Source organism: Periophthalmus magnuspinnatus, chromosome 20 (assembly GCF_009829125.3).
Source record: "Periophthalmus magnuspinnatus isolate fPerMag1 chromosome 20, fPerMag1.2.pri, whole genome shotgun sequence".
NCBI classification, from domain to species: Eukaryota; Metazoa; Chordata; class Actinopteri; order Gobiiformes; family Gobiidae; genus Periophthalmus; species Periophthalmus magnuspinnatus.
Genome location: NC_047145.1, coordinates 1,705,902 through 1,731,270, shown reverse-complemented (window position 1 = coordinate 1,731,270; position 25,369 = coordinate 1,705,902). Strand labels below are relative to the sequence as shown.

The 25,369-nt window shown below is 39.4% G+C and overlaps 2 protein-coding genes across 2 annotated transcripts; one reads left to right on the top strand and one right to left on the bottom strand.

Moving 5' to 3' along the window:
• Positions 1-1,901: 1,901 nt before the first annotated feature.
• chrnd (cholinergic receptor, nicotinic, delta (muscle)) lies at positions 1,902-18,035 on the bottom strand. The gene is made up of 12 exons (XM_033986230.2): positions 17,961-18,035; positions 14,780-14,925; positions 13,389-13,433; positions 12,654-12,763; positions 9,216-9,371; positions 9,006-9,115; positions 7,922-8,122; positions 6,484-6,595; positions 6,250-6,364; positions 5,509-5,719; positions 4,541-4,659; positions 1,902-3,662 (listed from the first exon to the last, which is right to left on the bottom strand). The coding sequence occupies exons 1-12, from the start codon at positions 18,016-18,018 to the stop codon at positions 3,477-3,479; spliced, it is 1,569 nt and encodes a 522-aa protein (XP_033842121.1). The 5' UTR covers positions 18,019-18,035; the 3' UTR covers positions 1,902-3,476.
• On the top strand, positions 13,935-25,369 carry LOC117388554 (serpin B8-like). Its single transcript, XM_055230264.1, has 6 exons — positions 13,935-14,075; positions 20,170-20,241; positions 22,537-22,829; positions 23,861-24,042; positions 24,188-24,325; positions 25,238-25,369. Exons 3-6 carry the CDS (start codon positions 22,775-22,777, stop codon positions 25,367-25,369), a joined length of 507 nt encoding a protein of 168 aa, XP_055086239.1. The 5' UTR covers positions 13,935-14,075; positions 20,170-20,241; positions 22,537-22,774.

Sequence of the window (25,369 nt, the reverse complement as noted above, 5' to 3'; positions counted from 1 at the left end):
TAAATATTATAGTTAGACTGTCGTTCAATAGTTAGTTTATAGATCAGCATCAAAGACACTTCACGAGCTCCATGTGATTTACCCTGCAGCCGTCCATAATTTAACACCTGTACACCTTTAATCAGCAAATGTTTCAGTGTCTAATGTTCTGATTAAGTGTTTCTCATTATGATCGATGTGTGAGTGTATTTTGTGCTGTTTTATGCTGCCTCTTGCTCAGGTTGTCTCTGCAAATTTATGTAAATAAACATATAGGGTGGAAATTGTTTTGTTTTTTGGGTGCAGCACAAATGTTTTCCTTTTAACTATGGCAATTCAAGGCAAGTTTATTTCTATAGCACAATTCATACACAAAATAATTCAAAGTGCTTTACAGAATAAAAAATACATTAAAATCACAATAGAAATAAATATAAACATAAACAAGCATAACATTTACATAAACATAACATAAAATAGAAGAGTGAATAAAAACCTTTCAGTCATATGTGCAGCTGAACAGAACCGTTTTGAGGCTGGATTTGAACATTGTCCAAGTAGAGGCCTGTCTCACATGGAAGATTTTAGCTGCATAAAACTGATTCCCCATGTTTTGTCCTGGTTAGTCCTGGTTTAGTCCTCCTCGTGTGAGATGGTTCATGTGGCTCATGTGGGAGATGTTCTTTGGTGCTGGTCCATGGAGAGAATTGTTCACACTGAGCTGCTTTAAAGTCTCTGAGCCACAGGAGCCAGAGACCTGAGCACAGGACACATGTGTGAAGTACTTCCTGGTTCTAGTCCTGACCCGAGCAGCAGTGTTCTGGATGTTCTGTTCTGTCTTGAGGTTCGTTTGGAGAGTTCCAGACGTTACAGTCGTCTAACCTACTGGAGACAATTGCAGGATAAGTCTCTCTAAGTCTGGTTTTGACAGTAAACTTTTGATTTTTGCAATGCTTTACTATCAAGAAAATACTTGTTAGTAGTAAGACTGTGGTCTCACTGATCCCAGTTTAGTCCTGATGTAAACTTAGTTTGGTCCTTTAGTTCATGTTTAGTCCCAGTTTTTATATGGTGTCTGTGCAAGTATGAATGCATATGGGTATAATCATTCACATTATCATAAAGCAGAATTACAATTTGCATTTATCATCATTTCATTTTTATTTCCTGTACTGTTTCATATTACTGTGATGTGTTACAGCGGCAAGATTAAAGCAAGGTCATGTCCCACAGCAGGGGGCAGCAGAACACTGAAGTAGTGGAGATGGCACAATTGTCTTCCAATGTGAATGATGGTAAATAGTAAATGGTGGGGTAAGTGTCTTGCCCAAGAACACAACAAAAGCATTCACCTGTTGGGAGCTGGAATCACACCACAAACCTGTGGGTCAGTGGATCTGAACACTCAACCAACTGAGTAGATTCCAAGTAGATTAGAAGTCAGATTAATACAGATTCAAGCATGGGACTGGCTAAAGGTAGAATTTTGACCAATTTGTGGTCCACATTAGTCACGATAATGACTGTACCGACTTATCATTGAACACATGACAGGTGGAACAAATATTTTTAAGGTCAGTATTTATTGTGGTACTTTTTCCTTTGTACTAAAAGATGACTACAGTATTTCATTCTGCTGTTTATGTATTGCAGAAAAACCTCTATATACATGTGACCATTAATAGAATGAAATGATTAAATGTGAATTATTTTTCCAGTACACTTATTAACACTGCAGATTATTATATTGTTATGTCTTATATTTATTTTTTAAAATATTATAGTGTTTCACCTCAACATTACAATTCTTTTGCATTTTTACTGAATATGTCAAATTGGTAAGCTGTGACACAAAGGTAACACAAACAACAAAAATAAAGACAATATAGGAATACATTTTATATTACCACATTTTATTCAAACAAATACTGCTAAAAGAAAGCAAATAAATAATGCCTTTATATTTAAAAAGTACAGAAACATACTGCCATAAGTACCACTTGGGTTAGTATAAAGTATCATCTACTACAACAAAAATATGTATAAAATATATTCACAATGCAAACTTGATAGTCACATTATAATATGAAATAAATTCCACACAATGCTACAGTGCCCCCTACTGCTATTACTGGCACATTGTATCAAGGCTGTCAAAATCTATCAAATATCTGCTGTCACTGGTAAAAATATTGACATTATAGATAACTGTTTTTATCATTATATATTTGTAACTGTGTAGTAAGTGTATTCTGTCTATGTTGTAGTTGTTGGAGCCATGTGTCTTGTGTGTGGGTCACCAGTAGAGGGCGTTGTGGGTGACTAAATTTGGGAGGGCCCTTTCTGTGCTCCTCAGGTGGTGCAATCCAGTGAAGCCATGGATCTATTAAAATAATATAACAGTGAAATAACATGAAGTGAAGTATTTGTTGACTTCCATGCTTGCCATCTTTGTATGATTTTAATCTTTTGATATGTGAGATGTACTTTTAACTTTTGCATGTAATAGAGTAACTATTTTTAAGAAGATTTTTGCCTGACTTGGATTTGTCAACTTACACTAGATACAAAACTAGTGTCACTTTCTATTGTCCAGATCTACATCCCTAAAGTGGAGGGATTCATCTGCAACAGTAAGTCTATTTTCTGTTTTAATGCTGTTTCCTCATCACAAACAGACCTGGAGTTGTGTTTTGTTTCATTCACACATGTTTAACACACAAACCCTGCAGATTTAGGCTGAGGAAAACACTCCACTTTGTGATGTCATACAGGAAGTGCTCCACTGTGTTTTTAAACTCGATAGGGGTGTCAAACTCAATTTCACCGAGGGCCACATCAGCAAAATGGTCCGTGTCAAATTTACAAAGATTAAAAAAATATGTCTGTGTAACTCCATAACTTCTGTTAAATTGACATTTTAACATGACATTCATTTAAATTTACCTTGTTGCGGACCACATAAAATGACATGGCGGGCCGCATTTGGCCCCCGGGCCTTGAGTTTGATACATTTGCCATAAACCTTCACTAAAGTCAGTTGGATCATTTCTGCCCTGGAATTGCCAATCTCTACTCAACTAAAGGTAAAAGGAGCTGTTATCACTTGGAAGCTACTACTTAATGACATCACAAGGTGGAACAGGGCATTTTGAGTGTTGGTGTTGTCACAATAATGCAGAATTTACCCAAACATGTGTGAATGAAACAAAACACAACTCCAGGTATGGTTTTGAAAAGGGAACAACATTATAACATGGCTTAAACCTCACAAGAGTCAATTCTGTGTAATGCAGGACCTTTAATATAAGATGTATTTAATTTAACTTTGACGTACTATCAGGAATCCACATTCTTGTTCTTACAAAATATCAGGAGGTTTGTTCCAGTGTCAAAGAAAATTCCCATGAATCACAGTTGAAAGATTTCAGGCATCCATTGGGTCAGGACGTTAGGTGTTGACATTTGAGGAGCTTACTGTTAGTATATTGAGTGTGTTAGAGCAGCAGGCGTGGGTTCTCCTCCTTGTAGTTGTGGGGGTCTCCTTTGAAAGGCAGGGGAGGAGGGTGGTTACACAGTCCCATGAGGAAGATGATAATTGTGCCCAGAATCATGACCGGAGTGACGAGGAAGAGGCAGAGGCGGTCCACTGTACGTGCAATGCCACTCCAATTGTCCTTCTCCTGTAAAATTACATCATACCAGGATATTACAACAACATTTACTTGACAGCACTTTTGTTAACGGTGCACTATGTATCGTTTAGGATGGAGAGTAACCTGTTTGTCTCTATGAAAATGGTATTATTTTGACTGAAATGTTCCACAGTATGGCCTTAAACGTATCCATTTGCAATGAGACAAGCAGGCGGCACCCCCAGGGCAAGTTATAGGTCAGATATGTGGAGAGGCAAGCCGTAAAAACTCCTTTCTCAAACTGAAAACAATACAGGAAGTGCTCCACTGTGTTTTACAATGCCTACACCTTCACTAGAATCATTTAGATGATTTCAGTCCTGGAATTGTCAATCTCTACGAAACAAAACTGTTGTTTCATGACATCAAGGTGGAACAGAGCATTTTTAGCTCTGAAGATACAGACTAATAATGCAGGATTACACAAACATATCTCCATTTGAGGAGGTAACAACATTACAGCATGGTTTAAAGCTCATTTTTGTGAATGAATATGATTTTTTTATTATTGTGTCTTGCATACACATATTCCCAGTGCTTTCATGGGCTTATAAGAAACAACAACAAAATACAATGGGGCAGTTGCCAGACGTGTGTTACAAACACAAATGGACTCATTTAAACATGTGCCGCTTCATTCCAGGCTTTGCAAAGAAATGATGCCAAGTTATCAACATTTGGATCTTTATAACATTAAGTATGGACCCTCCAATAGAAAATGACCTAGTGCAGCTTTTAGAAGACTGCTTAGCACTTGCTGTGTTAGGATACATTATTGTGAAACCAAATTCAGGTCTATGTGGATCAAAAAGGCTCTCAAGCTAATTTTAATTTTTAAATAATGGTTTTAGACCACAGTATCTCACCTCGTTGTAGTCATTCTTGTTGCGCATGTGTTTGATGATGTAGTTGGCTCCATCCACAGCTGGTTTGATTTCTGCATAAAGCTGCTCTGTCTCTCCTCCGTCCACAGGAGGTGCCACCACTAAACAAACAAACAGAAGAACAGTGTTTCTCTGGATCCTTTCTTCAAAGATCTCTCTGTAGCACTCATCTGACTCCTCTGGAGCTGGCTCCCCTGAAGCAGAGCCAAGTATCCTGCTCACACTAAGTTAACACTCACAGAGCCTGGAGAACCTGTGGAACAGGCCCCAGAATGAGGACTGCACTGTGTCACGTGCCCAGATCAAATCTGATAGAACTCAAAGTTTTAATGAAAATCTATGCTTCTACAAATGAACAGCATTCAGAAGTGTGTCAATATGTCAGCAGTCATTAAAACATACGAATATTAAAGGCTATTTGAATAATCTGTGATTTAGGCTGAGAATGAAATAAATAAATGCACAGCCTAAAACAACTTCAGGGATCCTTTTAACCCCAGTCCCATTCTTAAAAACTGTTTGCTTCATTTGCTGCATTCATGCTGGTCTTAATTCAGTCGATCTGATAATAGTGTTATCTGCAGCAATGTGGGTAAAACAGCTAAATATTATTATTTTTTTTGTATTGTGTAATGACTTTTATTTTTCTTAAATGCATTTTACTGCTGAAAATAAAGTTTGCAAAGAAATGAAAGTTGCAGTGCAATTTGCAGCCAAGGTGGCCAAGGAGCCACAGGTGCATGTGTTACTTACCTAATAGATTTACACTGGGTAAATGAGTCACCTCTCTTTCGACCACTGGAGATGGTCGTCTGACCTCATCCAAACACATACATTTCTAATAAGAAGGATCTTGTCGTAAGGATCTTATCCTCATTATGCAGCTGTACAAATGGATTATTCATATGACAAACTTTAATGTTAATGTGGAATGAGATGAGGGTCCATACCTGCAGCGTGCGTGGGGCGGGCCATCAGTCCATGCCTCTCTGATTGCTTCTCAAACATGAGCTCACTGCGAGACTTGACGCTGTAGTACTCCTCTGCTTTGGCGATGTATCCCACAGAACTGGAGCGACGAGGCAGCGCTCCGTCCCAGTAAGGCTCAGACTCCTCCGGTTTGGACATGCGCAGGATCCGGGGGAGGCGCTCCAGGAAAAACTGCACACATTATAAATGCACACAACATTATGATATAAAACATTATATAAAAATGAAACTTTAAGACTGAAAGAATTATTTAAAACTTCAGGGTAATTAGCCCCCAAACAGGTGTTTTTGATTTGCAGAGTACTTTTGTGCTGATTATTGTAAAAATTTACTGACCCTGTATTAACTGTTAATGGGGATAAAGTGACCGAAAAATGTTCAAGTGCCTTCAGTACACCAGGATTTTAAAAAATACTTTTGTTAAACACCACCATCTCTTGGCAATACAAAATGACGCATGTGGAGATATGGACAGGTGTGGAAAATGAGCATTTCTACTAAATTAATAAATATAAAAAAACTCACAAAATAACAACTGCACATGGGTTCATGCCAAAAACAACTATTCATGCAGAAAATAGTACTAATTAGGTAGAAATTTTGGTCGACTAAGGCTGTATCAACCGATTAATTGACTGAATGAGTAAACAACTGCCACCCTACATCACAGTATCACTGCGGACTGAGTGTATTTCCCATACCCATTTGGTCCAGGCGGTCATGACATGAGTGCTGGGGGTCCTGAAATGCAGATTAAGAACGACGACACAGTTCAACACCACCACCGTCACCAGCACCATGATGAACATCAGGTATCTGACACGCACAGAAACAGCCCATGTTACAATTCATTCAGTATGTTAAGTTTCTGGTAAATAATAACATTGTAAAATGAGTTGCCTGGTAAAATAAAGGTAAAATAAATATTAACTTACTTGACAATGAGCGGCACAGACATGGACGTCTCTGGGAGCCTCTGTGAGATCAGCAGCAGAAACACAGACTGAGCCAGCAGCACCGAGATGGACAGAGTCATCTTCTCTCCACCTGCACAGAAGAGAAGAAAGAAGTGAAAAGTTGTATCAGTAGACTTTGAACAACCTTTGGACCCATTAGCATTCATATTTCTTCTTCTTCATCTTTAAACATTGCTTGCAGATTTCTATGGTTCTATTCCAAAAATATATCTCAGTGTATATATTATACAGATGCGCCAGACGCCAGATTCAGACAGTACCGTGCAATCAGATTCATTTTTTTTCAGTGAAGCATGTGAAACAAAGGAGCTCATCGATCACCCATCATTTTGAAAAAAAAAAATCACATTTCTCTCCCCTCAGATTAACAGAGTTTAGTTTACTCATTGATTTGTTTACTCATTGCTATATATATATATATATATATATATATATATATATATATATATATATATATATATATATATATATATATATATATATATATATATATATATATATATATATATATATATATATATATATAGTTTAAATCTGTCAACTAGACAAATCATTGTCGTTGCCTTATATCTATCTGAGGGGAGGGGCTAACTACACTGAAACTGTAAACAGCTATTGTTTCCAGTTTCAGATGAAACTACCCTATTCAGCCCTTAACGATCCTGCTATTGTTCTCTTTGTTCTGGGTCTGAAGGTGGAGTTATATATGGGAGACAAATGATGTCTCAGGCTCCATTCCTGTTTAAGGAAGGTTTGTCTTTCCTAACAAAAATAGCTTCTTTAACTCCCCTCTCAAACCATTTCTTTTCTCTGGCTCAGATCTGAACCTGACTGTCTTCAAAGGAGTGGTTAGTGTCTTTGAGATGGAGATGTACAGCAGACTCAGGTCCAGGGGAGCTCTCACTACGGTGTTGGTACATCCTCTTCTGGAGCAGCTGTTTAGTTTCTCCAATGTAACGCTCACTGCACTCTTCATTACACTGAATGGAGTAGACTACATTACTTTGTTTGTGGTCCGGGGTTTTGTCCTTTGGGTGAACCAGAACTGAAGAAGCGGCTTGGATGAGCAGCAAAACGTCTTCACTCTTACAACAAGTTGACAGTTGACAGATTTAAACTTCTTTTGCTATGAATCAGACCTGGACGACTGAGGTTTACACAGACATCACAAGGGACTGAAAAACATCACAGATTTCTGCATAATCAATGAGAGAAACACTAAACTCTTAATCTGAGGTGAGAGGAATGTCATTTTGTTTGTAAATGATGAGTGACCAATGAGCTCCTTCGCTTTGAGATGTCATTCTGGATGTCATCGTTATCAAAGTAATTTCCCTTGTAGATCAATACACTTTGTTTCCAAGCTCAAAAGCTAATTTCAGACACTGTTACTGACTGTCTGCAGGTAGGTAGTAGACCAGTGACGCCAGGAAGGAGATGAGGACACAGGGGATGATGATGTTGACAATGTAGAAAAGAGGTTTGCGTTTGATGATCAGGTAAAAGGTGATGTCCTGGTGCTTGTTGCTCTCCATAGGAATGTGTTTGTATGTGTTTCTCTTCGCTGGACGATGGATCACCTCCCATTCACCGTTTTCTGCACACAAATGTACAAACCGCATTCAAGTTCACTATTTTATTAAAGGGACACATCACTTAAAATAGACTTTAATGAACTCATAAACGTGTTATGGTGTTTCTTCATCATTAGGTTGCCAGAGTAGTATTTCGATTGATTCACGTATGTTTGAGTAATCCTCTATTGTCCTGCTTTTTAAGATCAAGCCTCAGAAATTTTCAGTAATCACCTTTCCCCTATCTCCACCCACAGCTTTGTACTTAAATCCACACTATGTAACTTATTAGCCAAAAAAATAGACTAACATAAAAGCATGTTTTCCTACTCTTATTTTGCCTGGAAGAGGGCCTTTTCCTGCTTGTCTCCATGAAAATGTTGTTCCAGTCGCTATCATTTTACACATGATGCCATAAAACTATCTATGGAGAATGTTCCAGAGTATGGTTTTAACTTTCTATTTGCACAGAATCATGCAGGTGGCCTCCCACCTTCAGAAAGTTAGATTCTGTACCTTTAATTATGATTATTTAAAAAAAGGACTCTGAGTCAGACATGTAGCCTGACAAGAGGTATTTTTCAACAATAAAAACATATAAATGAAACTCTGCTGCTTGCTCCGGTGAAGAGGTGGGGTCTCGGTGCACTTTTGAACAGGAAGTCAATGGACTAGTTTCTGTTATTGCACCATTTTAGATCAATGTTGTGGTGTTCAATGAAAAATATTAAAATCATGATGTATGTATGTTATATAATATATATTACATATATATTTGTATTATATCTATTATTGTATGTATATGTGTCACCTTTAAGTTTTGTTTTTCAACATTTCTGTACTTATATATATTGTTTTTTTGTTTGTTTTTTTAAAGTTTGAAGTACAGTATTTGTTGTGACTGACCTGTCCATCCAGCAGGGTCAATGACGATCCACTCCACTGTATATTTACCATCATCAGTAGCTTCTTCTTTCAACAACATTCTGATCTCTTTCGCATTGTACGTCAAAGATCTGCAAAAAAAAACCGAGAAAATTAACTGCAAGTGCTGTGCTTCGGATGACACTCTAAAGGCCAATACTTATACTGCTATACCTATTTGTTATGTCTTACGTGAATTTGAGAGAGCAGTTTTGCCAGTCAAAGGGGAAATAGTTGACATTGATGGAGCACGATGAGCGAAAGATGGCAGGAGGAAGCCAGTAGCAAAACCCAGTGGGATCGACCAACACATTTGAGTAATAGGCCACCTGGAACTGGGCGTCATTACTATGGAAACAACACAACAGGCCTGAAAAATTTGGTAGAGAATATATAATTGCATTGTGACATGCACTGTGATTACATTTAGGATTTATGTTTTAGGGGTTAGCTGTTTTTATACAGAGTAATCCATCCATCCATTTTCTTCCGCTTATCCGGGGCTGGGTCGCGGGGGCAGCAGTCTAAGCAGGGACTCCCAGACTTCCCTCACCCCGGACACGTCCTCCAGCTCCTCCGGTGGGACCCCAAGGCATTCTCAGGCCAGCCGAGAGACATAGTCCCTCCAGCGTGTCCTGGGCCTTCCCCGGGGCTTCCTCCCAGTGGGACGTGCCCAGAACACCTCCCTAGGGAGGCGTCCAGGAGGCATCCTGAGCAGATGCTCGAGCCACCTCAGCTGGTTCCTCTCGACGTGTAGGAGCAGCGGCTCTACTCCGAGCTCCTCCCATGTAACCGAGCTCCTCACCCTATCCCTAAGGGTGCGCCCGGCCACCCTACGGAGGAAACCCATTTCGGCCGCTTGTATCCGCAATCTTGTGTTTTCGGTCATTACCCAGAGCTCATGACCATAGGTGAGGGTAGGAACGTAGATTGACCGGTAAATCGAGAACTTTGTCTTTCGACTCAGCTCTTTCTTTACCACCGATACAGCGACCGCATCACTGCAGACGCTGCACCGATCCGCCTGTCAATCTCCCGCTCCATCCTTCCCTCACTCGTGAACAAGACCCCGAGATACTTGAACTCCTCCACTTGGGGCAGAGACTCACCACCCACCCGGAGAGAGCAAACCACCTTTTTCCGGTCAAGATTTCCTCGGATTTGGAGGAACTGATTCTCATCCTAGCCGCTTCACACTCGGCTGCAAAAAGCCCCAGTGCCTGCTGCAGGTCCTGGCTCGATGAAGCCATCAGGACAACATCATCCACAAACAGCAGAGATAAAATCCTGTGGTTCCCAAACTGGACCCCCTTCGGCCCCTGGCTGCGCCGAGAAATTCTGTCCATGACTATAATGAACAGAACCAGTGACAAAGGGCAGCCCTGGCGGAGTCCAACTCAGGACGGATCTCATCCACCCCCGGGGCCTTGTCACCGAGGAGCTTGCCAACCACCTCAGTGACTTCAGCCAGGGTGATAGACGAATCCGCCTCCGGGTTCCCAGTCTCTGCTTCCTTCTCGGAAGACATGACGGTGGGATTGAGGAGATCCTCAAGTATTCCATCCACCACCCGACAACATCCCCAGTCGAGGTGAGCAGCTCTGCACCCGCACTGTAAACAGTGTTAGTGAAGCACTGCTTTCCCCTCCTGAGGCGTCGGACGGTTCGCTAGAATCTCTTTGAGGCTGATAGTCCTCCTCCATGGCCTCCCCGAACTCCTCCCAACCCCGAGTTTTTGCCTCTGCGGCCACACAAGCCGCGGCACGCTTGGCCCGTCAGTACTCATCAGCTGCTTCAGGAGTCCCAAGAGCCAACTAGGCTCCCTCTTCAGCCTGACGGCATCCCTTATTTCTGGTGTCCACCACCGGGTTTGGGGATTGCCGCCGCGATAAGCACCGCAGACCTTACGACCACAGCTACGAGCAGCCGCATCGACAATAGAGGTGGAGAACATGGCCCACTCAGAGTCCATGTCCCCAGCCTCCCCCGGCATCAGGGAGAAGCTCTCCCGGAGGTGGGAGTTGAAGACTCCCCTGACAGAAGGCTCTGCCAGACGTTCCCAGCAGACCCTTACAATACGCTTGGGCCTGCCAGGTCTGTCCGGCTTCCTCCTCCGCCAGCGGATCCAACTCACAACCAGGTGGTGATCGGTTGACAGCTCTGCCCCTCTCTTCACCCGAGTGAAGAGAGGGGCAGATGAGATCAGATGATATGACAACAAAGTCGATCATCAACCTCCGACCTAGAGTGTCCCGGTGCCACGTGCACCGATGGACAACCTTGTGCTCGAACATGGTGTTCGTTATAGACAAACTGTGACTAGCACAGAAGTTCAATAACAAAACACCGCTCGGGTTCAGATCAGTTAGGCCTTTCTTCCCAATCACGCCCTTCCAGGTGTCACTGTCATTACCCACATGGGCATTGAAGTCCCCCAGGAAAACAACGGAGTCCCTGGGAGGGGCACTGTCTAGTGCCCCTCCCAGGGACTCCAAGAAGGCCGGGTACTCTGCACTGCTGTTTGACCTGTAGGCCGACACAACAGTGAGAGACCTGTCCCCGACCTGAAGGCGCAGGGACGCGACCCTCTCGTTCACCGGGGTGAACTCCAACACGTGACGGCCGAGCAGTGGGGCAATGAGCAAGCCCACACCAGCTCACCGCCGCTCGCTGTGGGCAACGCCAGAGAAATGGAGAGTCCAACCCCTCTCAAGGAGTTGGGTTCCAGAGCCCAAACTGTGTGTGGAGGTGAGGCCGACTATATCCAGCCGGTAACGCTCAACCTCCCGCACAAGCTCAGGCTCCTTCCCCCCCCAGAGAGGTGACATTCCATGTCCCCAGAGCTAGTCTCAATGTCCGTAGATCCGGTCGTTGAGGTCCCCGCCTTCGACCACCGCCTGGATTTCTATGCACCGGCCCCTTACGGATCCTCTTGCAGGTGGTGGGTCCACGTGAGGACCCACCTGGTCTTTCCCCATGGGCTCAGCCGGGCCCCATGGGGAAAGACCAGGCGCTTGCTCTGGAGCACCTGCCCTGGTGATGCCGGTCCGGGCGACGTAACAAACCTCGGTTTATCTTTCATCATAAGGGGCTTCTGAACTGCTCTTTGTCTGACCCGTCCCCCTGGACCTGTTTGCCATGGGTGATCCTACCAGGGGAATTAAGCCCCTGACAACATAGCTCCCAGGATCATTCGGGCAGTCAAACCCCTCTGCCAAGTTAAGGTGGCGGTTCAGGGAGGGGTGCAGAATGCAGAATAAGACAGTATATTTTGTTCTGGTATCTGAAAACCTGCAGCTAATAAGACCTATGCATCCATTCAAATTGCAATTTCAATGTGATAATATATGATATATGATATCTATTGCAAGTGCAGACATAACATCGACTCAGTCCTTGTATCCACTGTGGGACTAATAAAGGCATATCTTATCTTATCTTATCTTATTATCCATATCTATTGGTAGCATTGGTAACAGTCTTCCGTTGTTCAAGGGTTTGATGTGCAGGTTTAATGCAAAACCTGGAGTCATTCACAACATGAAATACTATTGTAAAGATGGCCAAAACTATTACACAAATACAGCATGAGTAATATGTTTCCTTAACAGATAAATACTTGAGTCTCACTTGTTCTCGAGGACGATCTCGGGCAGCCACACCATGTTGGACGGCAGACGCAGCATGTCAATCCCATCAAACTCTGACACATTCCAAGACAATCTGTAGTCTGTCCATGACTGTAACAAATATTTACATTAAAGAGTGATCTGCTATTATGTATGTGAATATGTGAGTATGTGAGTATGTGAGTATGCGAGTATATGAGTATATGAGGATGAGCAGCGAAATGTCTTCACTCTTAAAACGATTTGTCCTGTCGACAGTCTTGTGCTATGGATCAGACCTGGACGACTGAGGGTTTACACAGTTAAAACAAAACTCAGATTAAAGTCTAACTTCAGAGGTTCAGACAAAGCAGTGCCTAGAGTTAGTTTGACATCCCCAGGAAATGTTGATGACATCAGCTACAAAGTATACACTATGAACGTCACAGTCCAGACAGAGGAAATGCCAGTATTAAAACACTGTGAAAATCCAATATGAATGAACCATAATAACACAATAATAGTTAGTTAAATATTTTGTTTTCAGAGTTAGTTATGTTGCATACAAAATAACCCTCAAATTGCAACCACTGAAAAAGTGGTTTAGATTCCACGGTGATTCATTTTCCCACCCTGTCTCACATGGATGGGATTTTATGTCCTGCACCTGTATTCCTCTTCAAACTGTCTGCAAACGTAGTAAATAACCAACAATATGAAGAGACAAATCCAAGAGAAATAAAAAACTTTTACTTACATGATCAATCCATACATTGGTCAATAAGGTCTCATCAACTTCTTTCTAAAAATAGACAAATGAAAATCGTGATTAATCGTTCTGTTGCTGAGAAGGCTTACAGTTGGTGGAACTCAGTTTCCTGTTAAAATGTTTGTTCTTGTTCCTTAATTTATAAATAATTTTCACATTTTGTATTGTACTTGTATATGTACACATTTATATAGTTAATTTCAATAATGCAATGTTTTTGTGTTTCATAGTGCATATTTTGATAATATATGAAGTTTGCAATGCTGAGTTAACTTCATGTGAAACACAGTACAAGTCTTTGCAAAAGCTGCAAATAAACTAATGTTTGCATGTAGGTCGTACAGTAACCTCATGTGTATGTAGGTCATGTAACCACAAAAAACAAAGGTGAAAAACACTCTTGGTTGACCAGTGATACAAATACTTTGTGCAGCTTCAAAACACTCTGAGTGCAGTTCTGCATCTAACCACACACTGTGGGAGGCTGGTTTCACCCGACGCCTTACACCCACATGCACCGCCTTGATAAGATTCAGGGACCTTAAAGTTGTAAGATTGGATGCTTTGGCTCGTCTCTGGGACGGAGGTACATCTCCAGGAACAGAGACCTTGGTTATTCGACATTGATGTTTGGAAACCTTCTTTAATGAGGGGGATAATGTTGAGACTGTCTGGGTAAGTCCTCTGGCATCCGCATATCATTGTTTTAAGTACAAGGGCATACATGCACAGGGGCCCTTAGAAAATCTTCAGCTCTGGGGACTGGTTCGTTGTTGATACGGTTTAATCTCATGGCCCAAAATTAGCAAGAGGCGAACAACTGGGAGGTTAATGACTACGGGAGTGTGGCACAAGTTTCGCCAAGAGCCTGACTATAAATTAAACCCAGTAAACGCATCACTATGGACATCCATTTCTGTCTGTGGTTGCTTCTTCATCCAAGTTCTTCAGTTCTGGTCAGATTGCTGGTGGACACTGCTTTATTACTTTCTTTTCTATTCCCATGTGTCCTTATATTAGTGTACTCCCTCATTCTCCAGCAGGTTCATAGTGGTCCATGGTGTATACTAGTCTACGTGTCTTATACTTGTTCTGTGATGTGACTTTTTTAGCATCGATACCTGCTCAAATGAGTATCTACTTTCTGTACTAATTTTAGTATTGAATAACATCAGATTTTCAATGCTTTTGTCAAACCTGGTTAGTAATGCAAGAAGTTTTAAAAGCCACTGAAGATTAGACGATTGCCTTGCATTGGCTAGAGTCAGAAAAGTTTTACGTTTTTATTACACATACTTCATAATTAATTGGAGCAGTAATTGTAATGATTGAAACTGTATTAATTACACAGCCCTAATAAATGTAACAGTATTTAGTACCAGAGAGATGAGGTTGGAGAGTGTGAGTGCGAGGTACACGTCCACTGCGTCCTGTTGTCTCTCCACTGGACGGAGCTCCTTGTTGTATCCCTTTTCTTTAAACAGGTAGTTAATGAGACGCTCCTCTTCATTTCGGCACCAGCAAACTAAAGACAAAAGTAAACAATGTATTTTAATATGGCATATGTGTAAGAATAACAAGCTATGAATTAACTATGAAGTAAATGAGTAAACCATTGGCGGTTTACTGTCAAACTGAATTACTGACACAATGTTCTTACATGTACTGGTGGTAAAGATCTGCTATTAACCTTTTCCAATTATATACACTTTAGAACACAGTACTATCATGTTCACTTTGATCAGGCTGAGAAATGTCAAGATTCTACTACTACTACTAAGTGGGATCATTCACATCACAATATAATACAATAAAAGTGTAAGAACTTGAACATGAAATGAAATTCTACTCAGAATAATGGAATTGGATAAAATGAGAGATTTCATTGTTGTTTTGGTCAATATGTGTGAATAGATGTAAAATCAGGTTTCTCACCATCATAAAGTTAAAAATTATTTTCAGACATCCCTAGATCAAATACAAGTTATTCTTAACAACTACTACTACTACTACTTTTACTACTAATACTACTAAAACAACAACTACTACTACTAGTATACTACTAAAACAACAACTACTAAAACTACTACTACCACAACTACTATACTACTACTACTAAAACTACTACTACTACTGCTATACTACTGCTACTAAAACTACTACCACAACTACTATACTACTACTACTACTACTACTAAAACTAGTACTACTGCTATACTACTGCTACTATAACTACTACCACAACTACTATTCTACTACTACTAAAACTACTACTACTACTAGAATACTACTACTAAAACTACTACTACCACAACTACTATACTACTACTACTACTACTACAACTTTTACTACTACTACTACTACTACCGTACTTCTACTGCATTACTACTACTACTACTACTAAAACAACAACTACTACTACTATACTACTACTACTTCTACTACTTCTACTTTTGCTACTACTACTACTACTACTACTACTACACTTTTACTTCTACTGCTACTCCTACTACTCCATGGTTATGTATGTTACAGATTTTGAAGTATGGGGGATATAATAGTCTTAAAGATTTCCTTCAGGCTCACATTTTGGGTGAAAGTACAAATGTAGTGTATATATTATTGTGTAAACATAATGCAATACATACTTTGGATTTTTTCATAGTAGATAAAAGTGCTGTTACTTGTAGAGTACACTGAGAGGGCCGTGACAGAGAGGATTCTTTGTGAGTGTCTGGTTTCGTGTCAGCTGTGCTCTGCATCAGCTGCTCTTGTGTTTTCATTTCACACATACATGCAGCCTGTGCTTTTACTGCACTCAATGAGTCTGACTGAATGAAAAAGAAACAAGATACAGCAGAAATTAGGGCTGCGGGTCTTAAGTCGTTCAGTATCTTCTTTGGCCAAAATGTCGTTGGTTGAGTTATAATTTTATTTAGATGATGAGGATTTATATGGGACAACAGCAGAAAGCAGAAATTAGTGAGTGAGTTAGCTGAGGGGGTATTTTTGTGTTTTTCAATATAAAAGGACAGGTTAAACTCATCATTCACATTAATTGACTTTAGGTGATTGTCAGAACATGTCTGTAGTCGTTAGTTGACTGCAGCCCTAGTATAAATCCTACAGGCCTGTCATTTGAGGTCAGCTACAGCTCGGGATGGCCCCAAACTTATAAGATGACCCAGAAGACAAAATAATAGAACTACTGTATTTCAACATGCAGGGGAATGTTTAGGCTGCTTATTTATTATTATTTCAAATTGTTCTCAAAAAACATGTTCTTAATCAGACCAGTGGTGAAATGTACAAGCCGTAAAGTACTGTATTAAGCATACATTTTACGTATTTGTACTTACACTTAATCATACAGTATTTTACAGTGGATACTTTTTATTTTTACTTCAGTACATTTGAGAGCAAGTATCTGTACTTTCTACTGCACTATATTTTTAAACTGGACTGAAAAGTAAAAGTATTTTTTTATTGTCTGAGATAATAACAACGCATTCGTAATTTGAGCAAACAAAAATATACAAGTAAAAACAGCTAAACAAAACAATCAATACAGTTGTTTCTTTTGAACAAAATTCAGCCCAGATCTCTATCCAAATCACTACATGTGAAACTTTATAAGACCTCAAAGTCTGCACAAAAATACCCTTTGCTCTTTAAGTACATTTTTAAACAAGTACGTTAATACTGTTACTTAAGGTGTTACTTTTACTTTTTTTGCTCTACCTGTACTTGTACTTTGAGTACTTCTTCCACCACTGAATTACACCAATCAAGCTGCTGTTTTGTTCTTTTTCTTACACAATTCACATGTAAACTTTGTTTATAAGGAATAAGCTACTGCAAGATTATTATTCAAATAGTAGCATTATTGTCCAGTCTGGCGTGCATGACATGGATAAGTTATTATGTGAGTAGTACATACGCAAAATGAACAAAAACAAAGTGTCTATCTTTGCAGCTAAAACCTGGAACATTCTTCCTGAAGATGTGAGACAGGCCTCTACTTTGACAATGTTTAAATTCAGGCTCAAAACAGTTCTGTTAAGCTGCGTATACGACTGAAAGAGGTTTATTCTGCACTTTTCTTCTCTTTTAATGTTCATACTATGATGATTACTTATTTTTTATTTGTTGTATTGTGATTTTAATGTCTTATTTATTTTCTAAATCACTTTGAATTACATTGTGTACAGATTGTGCTGTACAAATAAACTTGCCTTGCCTTCTATTACTACTACTTTTGCCCACAGGTGTCGCTAAATGATGTCCATAAAAGCCAAAGCCATCGACTGATTTATTTCATAGTTACCAGAGTTATAGCTGGTTTAAGATGGATACTCTCCCTGGCACAATTCTAACTATTTAATTGGGTTTGAAACATTGTCAAAAAGTAGAAATAACAGTGAATAAACCTTGGTATGATCAGCAAACTTCCGTTCGGTGATATTAGTGTAAGAAATGTTCAACTCTCATATTAGAATTTCCAAAGATTTAAACAAAAAAAGGAAAACGAAATCATTGAGTTTGTGTCACGTACTCACCAGAGGAAAGAAGAGCGAGCAGAAGCAGGAAAGTGCGCACTGCCCGCTGGATCTCCATGATGGAAATGAGAGACCTTCCCCCAGACTGTGAGGGACACGGACAGCTGCAAAACACCCACAGAAAATAGACGAGAAAATAGATGAGGCGCATCACAGGGGCGTCAAACTGCGGGAAATACAAAGAGAAAGTACTGCGTTAATATAGAGAAAGTACAGCGTTAATAAAGAGAAAGTACTGCGTTAATAAAGAGAAAGTACTGCGTTAATAAAGAGAAAGTACTGCGTTAATAAAGAGAAAGTACTGCGTTAATATAGAGAAAGTACTGCGTTAATAAAGAGAAAGTACTGCGTTAATATAGAGAAAGTACTGCGTTAATAAAGAGAAAGTACTGCGTTAATAAAGAGAAAGTACTGCGTTAATAAAGAGAAAGTACTGCGTTAATATAGAGAAAGTACTGCGTTAATAAAGAGAAAGTACTGCGTTAATATAGAGAAAGTACTGCGTTAATAAAGAGAAAGTACTGCGTTAATATAGAGAAAGTACTGCGTTAATAAAGAGAAAGTACTGCGTTAATAAAGAGAAAGTACTGCGTTAATATAGAGAAAGTACAGCGTTAATAAAGAGAAAGTACTGCGTTAATATAGAGAAAGTACTGCGTTAATAAAGAGAAAGTACTGCGTTAATAAAGAGAAAGTACTGCGTTAATATAGAGAAAGTACTGCGTTAATATAGAGAAAGTACAGCGTTAATAAAGAGAAAGTACTGCGTTAATAAAGAGAAAGTACTGCGTTAATATAGAGAAAGTACTGCATTAATAAAGAGAAAGTACTGCGTTAATAAAGAGAAAGTACTGCGTTAATAAAGAGAAAGTACTGCGTTAATAAAGAGAAAGTACTGCGTTGATAAAGAGAAAGTACTGCGTTAATATAGAGAAAGTACTGCGTTAATAAAGAGAAAGTACTGCGTTAATATAGAGAAAGTACTGCGTTAATAAAGAGAAAGTACTGCGTTAATAAAGAGAAAGTACTGCGTTAATAAAGAGAAAGTACTGCGTTAATAAAGAGAAAGTACTGCGTTGATAAAGAGAAAGTACTGCGTTAATATAGAGAAAGTACTGCGTTAATAAAGAGAAAGAGAAAGTACAGCGTTAATAAAGAGAAAGTACTGCGTTAATAAAGAGAAAGTACTGCGTTAATAAAGAGAAAGAGAAAGTACTGCGTTAATAAAGAGAAAGTACTGCGTTAACAAAGAGAAAGTACTGCGTTAATAAAGAGAAAGTACTGCATTAATAAAGAGAAAGTACTGCATTAATAAAGAGAAAGTACTGCGTTAATAAAGAGAAAGAGAAAGTACAGCGTTAATAAAGAGAAAGTACTGCGTTAATAAAGAGAAAGTACTGCGTTAATAAAGAGAAAGTACTGCGTTAATAAAGAGAAAGAGAAAGTACAGCGTTAATAAAGAGAAAGTACTGCGTTAATAAAGAGAAAGTACTGCGTTAATAAAGAGAAAGAGAAAGTACTGCGTTAATAAAGAGAAAGTACTGCGTTAATAAAGAGAAAGTACTGCGTTAATAAAGAGAAAGTACTGCGTTAATAAAGAGAAAGTACTGCGTTAATAAAGAGAAAGTACTGCGTTAATAAAGAGAAAGTACTGCGTTAATAAAGAGAAAGTACTGCGTTAATAAAGAGAAAGTACTGCGTTGATAAAGAGAAAGTACTGCGTTAATAAAGAGAAAGTACTGCGTTAATAAAGAGAAAGTACTGCGTTGATAAAGAGAAAGTACTGCGTTAATAAAGAGAAAGTACTGCGTTAATAAAGAGAAAGTACTGCGTTAATAAAGAGAAAGTACTGCGTTAATAAAGAGAAAGAGAAAGTACAGCGTTAATAAAGAGAAAGTACTGCGTTAACAAAGAGAAAGTATTGCAATAACAAAGAAAAAGTACTGCGTTAACAAAGAGAAAGTATTGCAATAACAAAGAAAAAGTACTGCGTTAATAAAGACAAAGTATATATATATATATATATATATATATATATATATATATATATATATATATATATATATATATATATATATATATATATATATATATATATATATATATATATATAAATATAAAAGTGTAAACTCCCAAAGTGACTCCCAATCAACATATTGTGACATCACAAGATTGATCATGTGTTTTTTTTTGTCACCCCTTTTTCAAGATGGCTGACTAGAAGCAGAACACCTGTCCCAGAATGAGCAATTCTCCAAAAGTTGATTTCTTCAAACAAGAGGTAAGATTTTAAATTTGCATTATTGAAATTAGTTTATTAGAAGTTAGTGAGTACATTTATATCAAAATTAAGTAAAAAAAAAATAATAATAATAATTATGCAAAACACATTCAATGAAAAACGTGGTTGCACATGTTACATATATGTCACATTATCTTTTTTACCATTAAAATTGAGTATTTCTTAAATATTTATGTTTGAAATAACATGTGATAAATAAAATAAATGTTATATATATATATAAAATTTGACTACTCGTGATGCATTAGCAATCATTCAAGGAGATGACAGTGAATTTGAGGGATGTGAATCAAGCTCTGATGAGGAAACTGAAGACCCTTTTGACCATCGGAAACAACCTGGATGATGTGTCAAGTGAGAATGAAGACTCTGATTCTAAAGTTGATGAATCAAGTGATGCTCCTCAACCAAATACGATTCCTGAGCAGCTAACTACAAGTAATCAAGAACAGAAAAGATTTTCTTGGAGGAAGAAAAGTTTTGATGCACCAGACTGTCCTTTTAAAGGACCAAGTGTTACACCCCCAACTGAAATTCTTTCACCTCTTGAATATTTTTGAAAATTCATTACTCCACTAATGCTGAGTCTACTTAGGGATGAAACAAATCTGAACAGTGTCCAGAAATCTGATATATATTCCAATGGTACGAATGTTAAAGAGCTTGAAATATTGATTGGGATGTACCTGTGGATGGGACTTTGCAAACTTCCAGGAAACAGAGCATACTGGGAAGCTGACACTAGGTGCTCCATGGTGGCTGACAACATGTCCCACAATCGCTTCAAACATTGTTGACCGCCCTTCATTTCACTGATAATGCTGATATTACCAACAGACAAGAAGGGGATAAGTGCTGGAAAATCCGCTCATGGCTTGACATGTTTCGGAAACAGTGCTTGGACATTACGCCACCTGAGTTCAACTCTATTGATGAGCAAATGGTGGCTTTTCGAGGAACCCACTGTCCAATAAGTCAGTTTGTAAGGGGAAAACCAAACCCTTGGGGGCTGAAAATTTGGGCTCGCTGCACATCTTCAGGAATGCTATGTGATTTTGATGTTTATCAAGGTGGTACAGGACAAAAAACCTTTCTTGGCATTGGGGGTCATGTTGTGGTAAAGTTATGTGAAACACTGCCATCCAACCACAACTACAAAGTATTTGCTGACAACTTCTTTTCCTCAGCACCACTCGTACTCGAGCTTCTGAAGTGGCAGATCTACTTTGTTGTTACAAAAATAAACAGCAATCGCTTGGCTGGTTGTGAGCTTGAAAATGAAAAAAGGCTGGCCAAGAAAGGAAAAGGATCAGTTTATGAAAGGGTGGAGAAATATGATCGGATGGCAATCATAAAATGGTATGACAATAAATCAGTGACACTGATTTCTTCTTGGTGTGGTGCTGATCTGCCCGACATGGCCCAAATATGGAGCAAGACAAAAAAGGAGTTTGTGCGAGTGAACAGACCAGGGATCGTAAAAGAATACAACACCTTCATGGGTGGTGTAGACCTTCTGGATGACTGTGTGGCAAGATACAAGTACCACATGAGAGTTCGGAGATGGTACCTGTACCTCTTTTGGCAAACCATAACGCTTGCCTTTGTCAATGCATGGCTGCTGCATCAACGTGACTGCAAACTTCTGGGAATCCCAAAGCCACTCAAGCAAAGAAGGTTTCAAGCCAAAGTTGCAACAAAGCACAAAGAGGTTAAATTTGTTGAGAGAAAACGTTCAAATAAAATGCAAGAGGAATGTTGTTTTATTGAAATATATATGCAGGTTTCTATGATTTCACATTGTGATGCAGAGAATAAAGAACAAGGTGATAATCTTACAAAAAAAAGGCCAAAAAGTTTTGTCATAAAACATAACAGAAAATTAAAGCGCACATTTTCTAAAACAATGCTCAAAGGCCCAATGTGACATATGTGTTACATTGGATATCTCAGACACTAGGGTGCGTTTAAAAAAAAAAAAAAGTCATAAATGTGTTATTTAGCCTCTAATCAGTCTGGGCTATGTCCACCATAATTTTCCTTTAAGGATTTAGGTGTCCGGGTTCTTATGGGTTAAAAACTGCTTGGGCCCAGAGACAATTCTTCCTTAGATGCATTTTTGTGAATTCAAACCGCCCGTGATCGACACAGGGCATCCACAGCTTTACAAAGGTCGCATTTTGTAGGGATTTGTGTCTATTGTCACAACATAAACATTACATGTTTTAATCCTCAAAGCGGCTAAAGTTCCCTCTGCTTTGGTCTGTGTCTCAGATTTTCCTCCTGGTGAGAGGCGCAAACAAACATCTGATCCTCGCGCAAAAAGTCTAATGACGCACAGAGGTGGGCTGCGTGACAGTGGAAACTACACCAGACTCGAATGCTCTGGCTGAATACAACTAAAACTACGGAACTGAGTAAAGATCTAACTCCGGAACTTCCCTTTGCCAAACCTTACCACGTGAACAAGAACCCGCACTGCTGCTTTTGAGTCTGGGACAAACGTCTAAACATGGGACAAGCCGAGAGCTGCATGGACACACCGGGGGCCCCTTTATCAGCTGAAGGTGGGTAGTCTACTCGAGTATAGGAGGAACTTTACTTTTCAGACACCATACTCTTAATCCTACTTGAGAAATACTTTGTTTGAAATAACAGAAGGTTTTTGCTCTTCCCAAATCTGCAGAGACAAGTGCCAAAAGCCTTATGTTGACAGTCCTAATTATTTGAACTTTGTGCTTCTTAGAGCTTACTTTCAAGTAGGCATGGAGAATATATTTTGTGGTCTATCCTTTCAAAATAGGCTACAAGATGTTGCCTAATGTGATAGGCCTACATGAAATGATAAAACACATGATACATCCAGCCACTCTTCCAATTACTCTGGTCATTTTCTTGGACCACTACTTAGTACTTTTATTTGAGTAGTATTATTCAGAGCCATGTTTTGGCTCTGACTATAGCCTAAAAGAAAACAAGTTTGGCAACATCAGAAAGGATGATCTCATAGCCTGATTCAGTAGGAAGTTTATTGCTCCTCATTTTATACAGACTCAAAAATTTCAAATCTGGATGGCTAGTTTTTGAGTGGACATTTGATTGTCCAGAGCAACATTTATATTTCCCTTATTCACTTGTTATTTCTTTTGATAGGTAGTTCTCAGACTTGCATCATATTCCAAACTTTACAAGCTCCATAGAAAAAGAAATGGAGAGTTCCCTCTTGGGAATAAAAAGTCTCATATAAATAAAACCATTTGAAATAAATAAATACAGTATATGATTGTAACTCATGACAGTAAATGGTGCCTAAAACATCACAATGTAAAAGAATATTATACATATTCCATAACTCCACATGACAGAGGACAGCCTGATATCCCTCTGTATAAAAATACAACAGAGGGCACAGGGACCAGCCTCATATCCCTCTGTATAAAAAATACAGAGATGATAATCTGGATTTGCCAGGCAGCAAATGATGCTAAATGGTCTTAAATGATCATTTCTTGTTCAGTTTATTTTGGTACAGTGTATTTTTAACAATCATGTTATTAACATGATAAATAACTAATTGTTTCTTTCACTTCATTTGCAGCAGACACAGGAGCGTCTGACAGCCTGTCCAAAGCCAACATCAGTTTTACTCTGGACCTGTTCAAAACTTTGGGAAACCAAAATAAAACCTCCAATGTGTCCTTTTCTCCTTTCAGCGTCTCTGCAGCGCTCTCCATGCTGCTACTTGGGGCCAAAGGCAGCACAGCAAATCAGATGAGAGAGGTTGGACTTAAAGGGGCACTGTGTAACTTTTCTTGTGGGGTTACTTATTACTTATTTTCAAACAATCCTGCTTGGATTGCAAGTAATATTTCTGTACTTTCAGACAAATGTATTTATGTTGTTTCCATTTCTTGTCCATCCACAGTGCCTGAAAACTAAAAATTGCCAAGACGTCCACTCCAGTTTTGCTGCGCTGCTGAAAGAGTTAAAAAACACAGATTCATTGCATGTCCTCAGTGTTGCCAACAGACTGTACGGAGACCAGTCCTGCAAGTTCATAAAAGTAAGTGTACATTGTATTCATTCAACAGTATAATTAGTCATAGCTTGTACTGGCCTGGTAGAAGCCCGTTTCTGCTGTCCAGGAGTGAAACACCTCCACACAATAAGTCACTGACGCCAGGATGGGTTTAGACTGTCTTTAAGACTCACATGTTGTCTTTAGGACAACGGGTGTAAAGTAGCTATTGTGCTAATTCCGGCATATTTACATTGATGCTATTTGTTGACATGTTGATTAATATGCACTGTCCTAATTAAAATAAATAAATAAATAAATAAAAATAAATAAATAAATGGCACGTGTGAAACTGTAACAACATAATACAGTGTACATTAGTGATCTTACAATACAAATATGCTAATGTTAACCCAATGTTGTGAGGGTGTGTCTAGCTCCGATGTGCTTTAGTTCAGTGTGGTGCGTGAGCGTGAGTGAGAGGTGACGTGCGCGTGCATGTGGCGCATGGTGCGGTTCAACCCGCGGAGAAGCGGCGCGTGAGAGTCTAGAGCGGCACCGGGAAAAAGGCGGTGGAGCTCATGTGTAATTACGGTGCAGTAGGGACAATAAAGCCAACTTTTGAGCAACAGACTGGGGTGGTCTTTCAGCTCGCACCACATTCTAAACAACTTGGAGGTTAAGAACAGGGAGTTAAACCCCGGAGGAAGAGTGACCCTTCGGCCCTGGAGAAGACGGATCTCCCCTGTGTCCCCCGACCACGGTCAGGGGACCGAAGCAGGAAAAGGTTTAACACCAAATTCATGCTAGTAACGCAACATAAGTTAGCATGTAAATTAGCTTGTGAAATGTAGTACTTTTTAACTACTTTAACACATCTTATTTAAGAACCTTTAAACTTGAATCTTATTTATGAATACCTTTATCTTTTTACCTAAGTTGTTGAACTTATTACAGCCTAACACCTGTCAGCGGGAGGAGACCGTCCTGTTCTACTACGCGCATTACCACAGTCACTGTAGGGACAATGTCGTGACTGTTATTAAAGCACCAGTGCACTTGGCCAAACTAAAACACAAAACAGGCTAA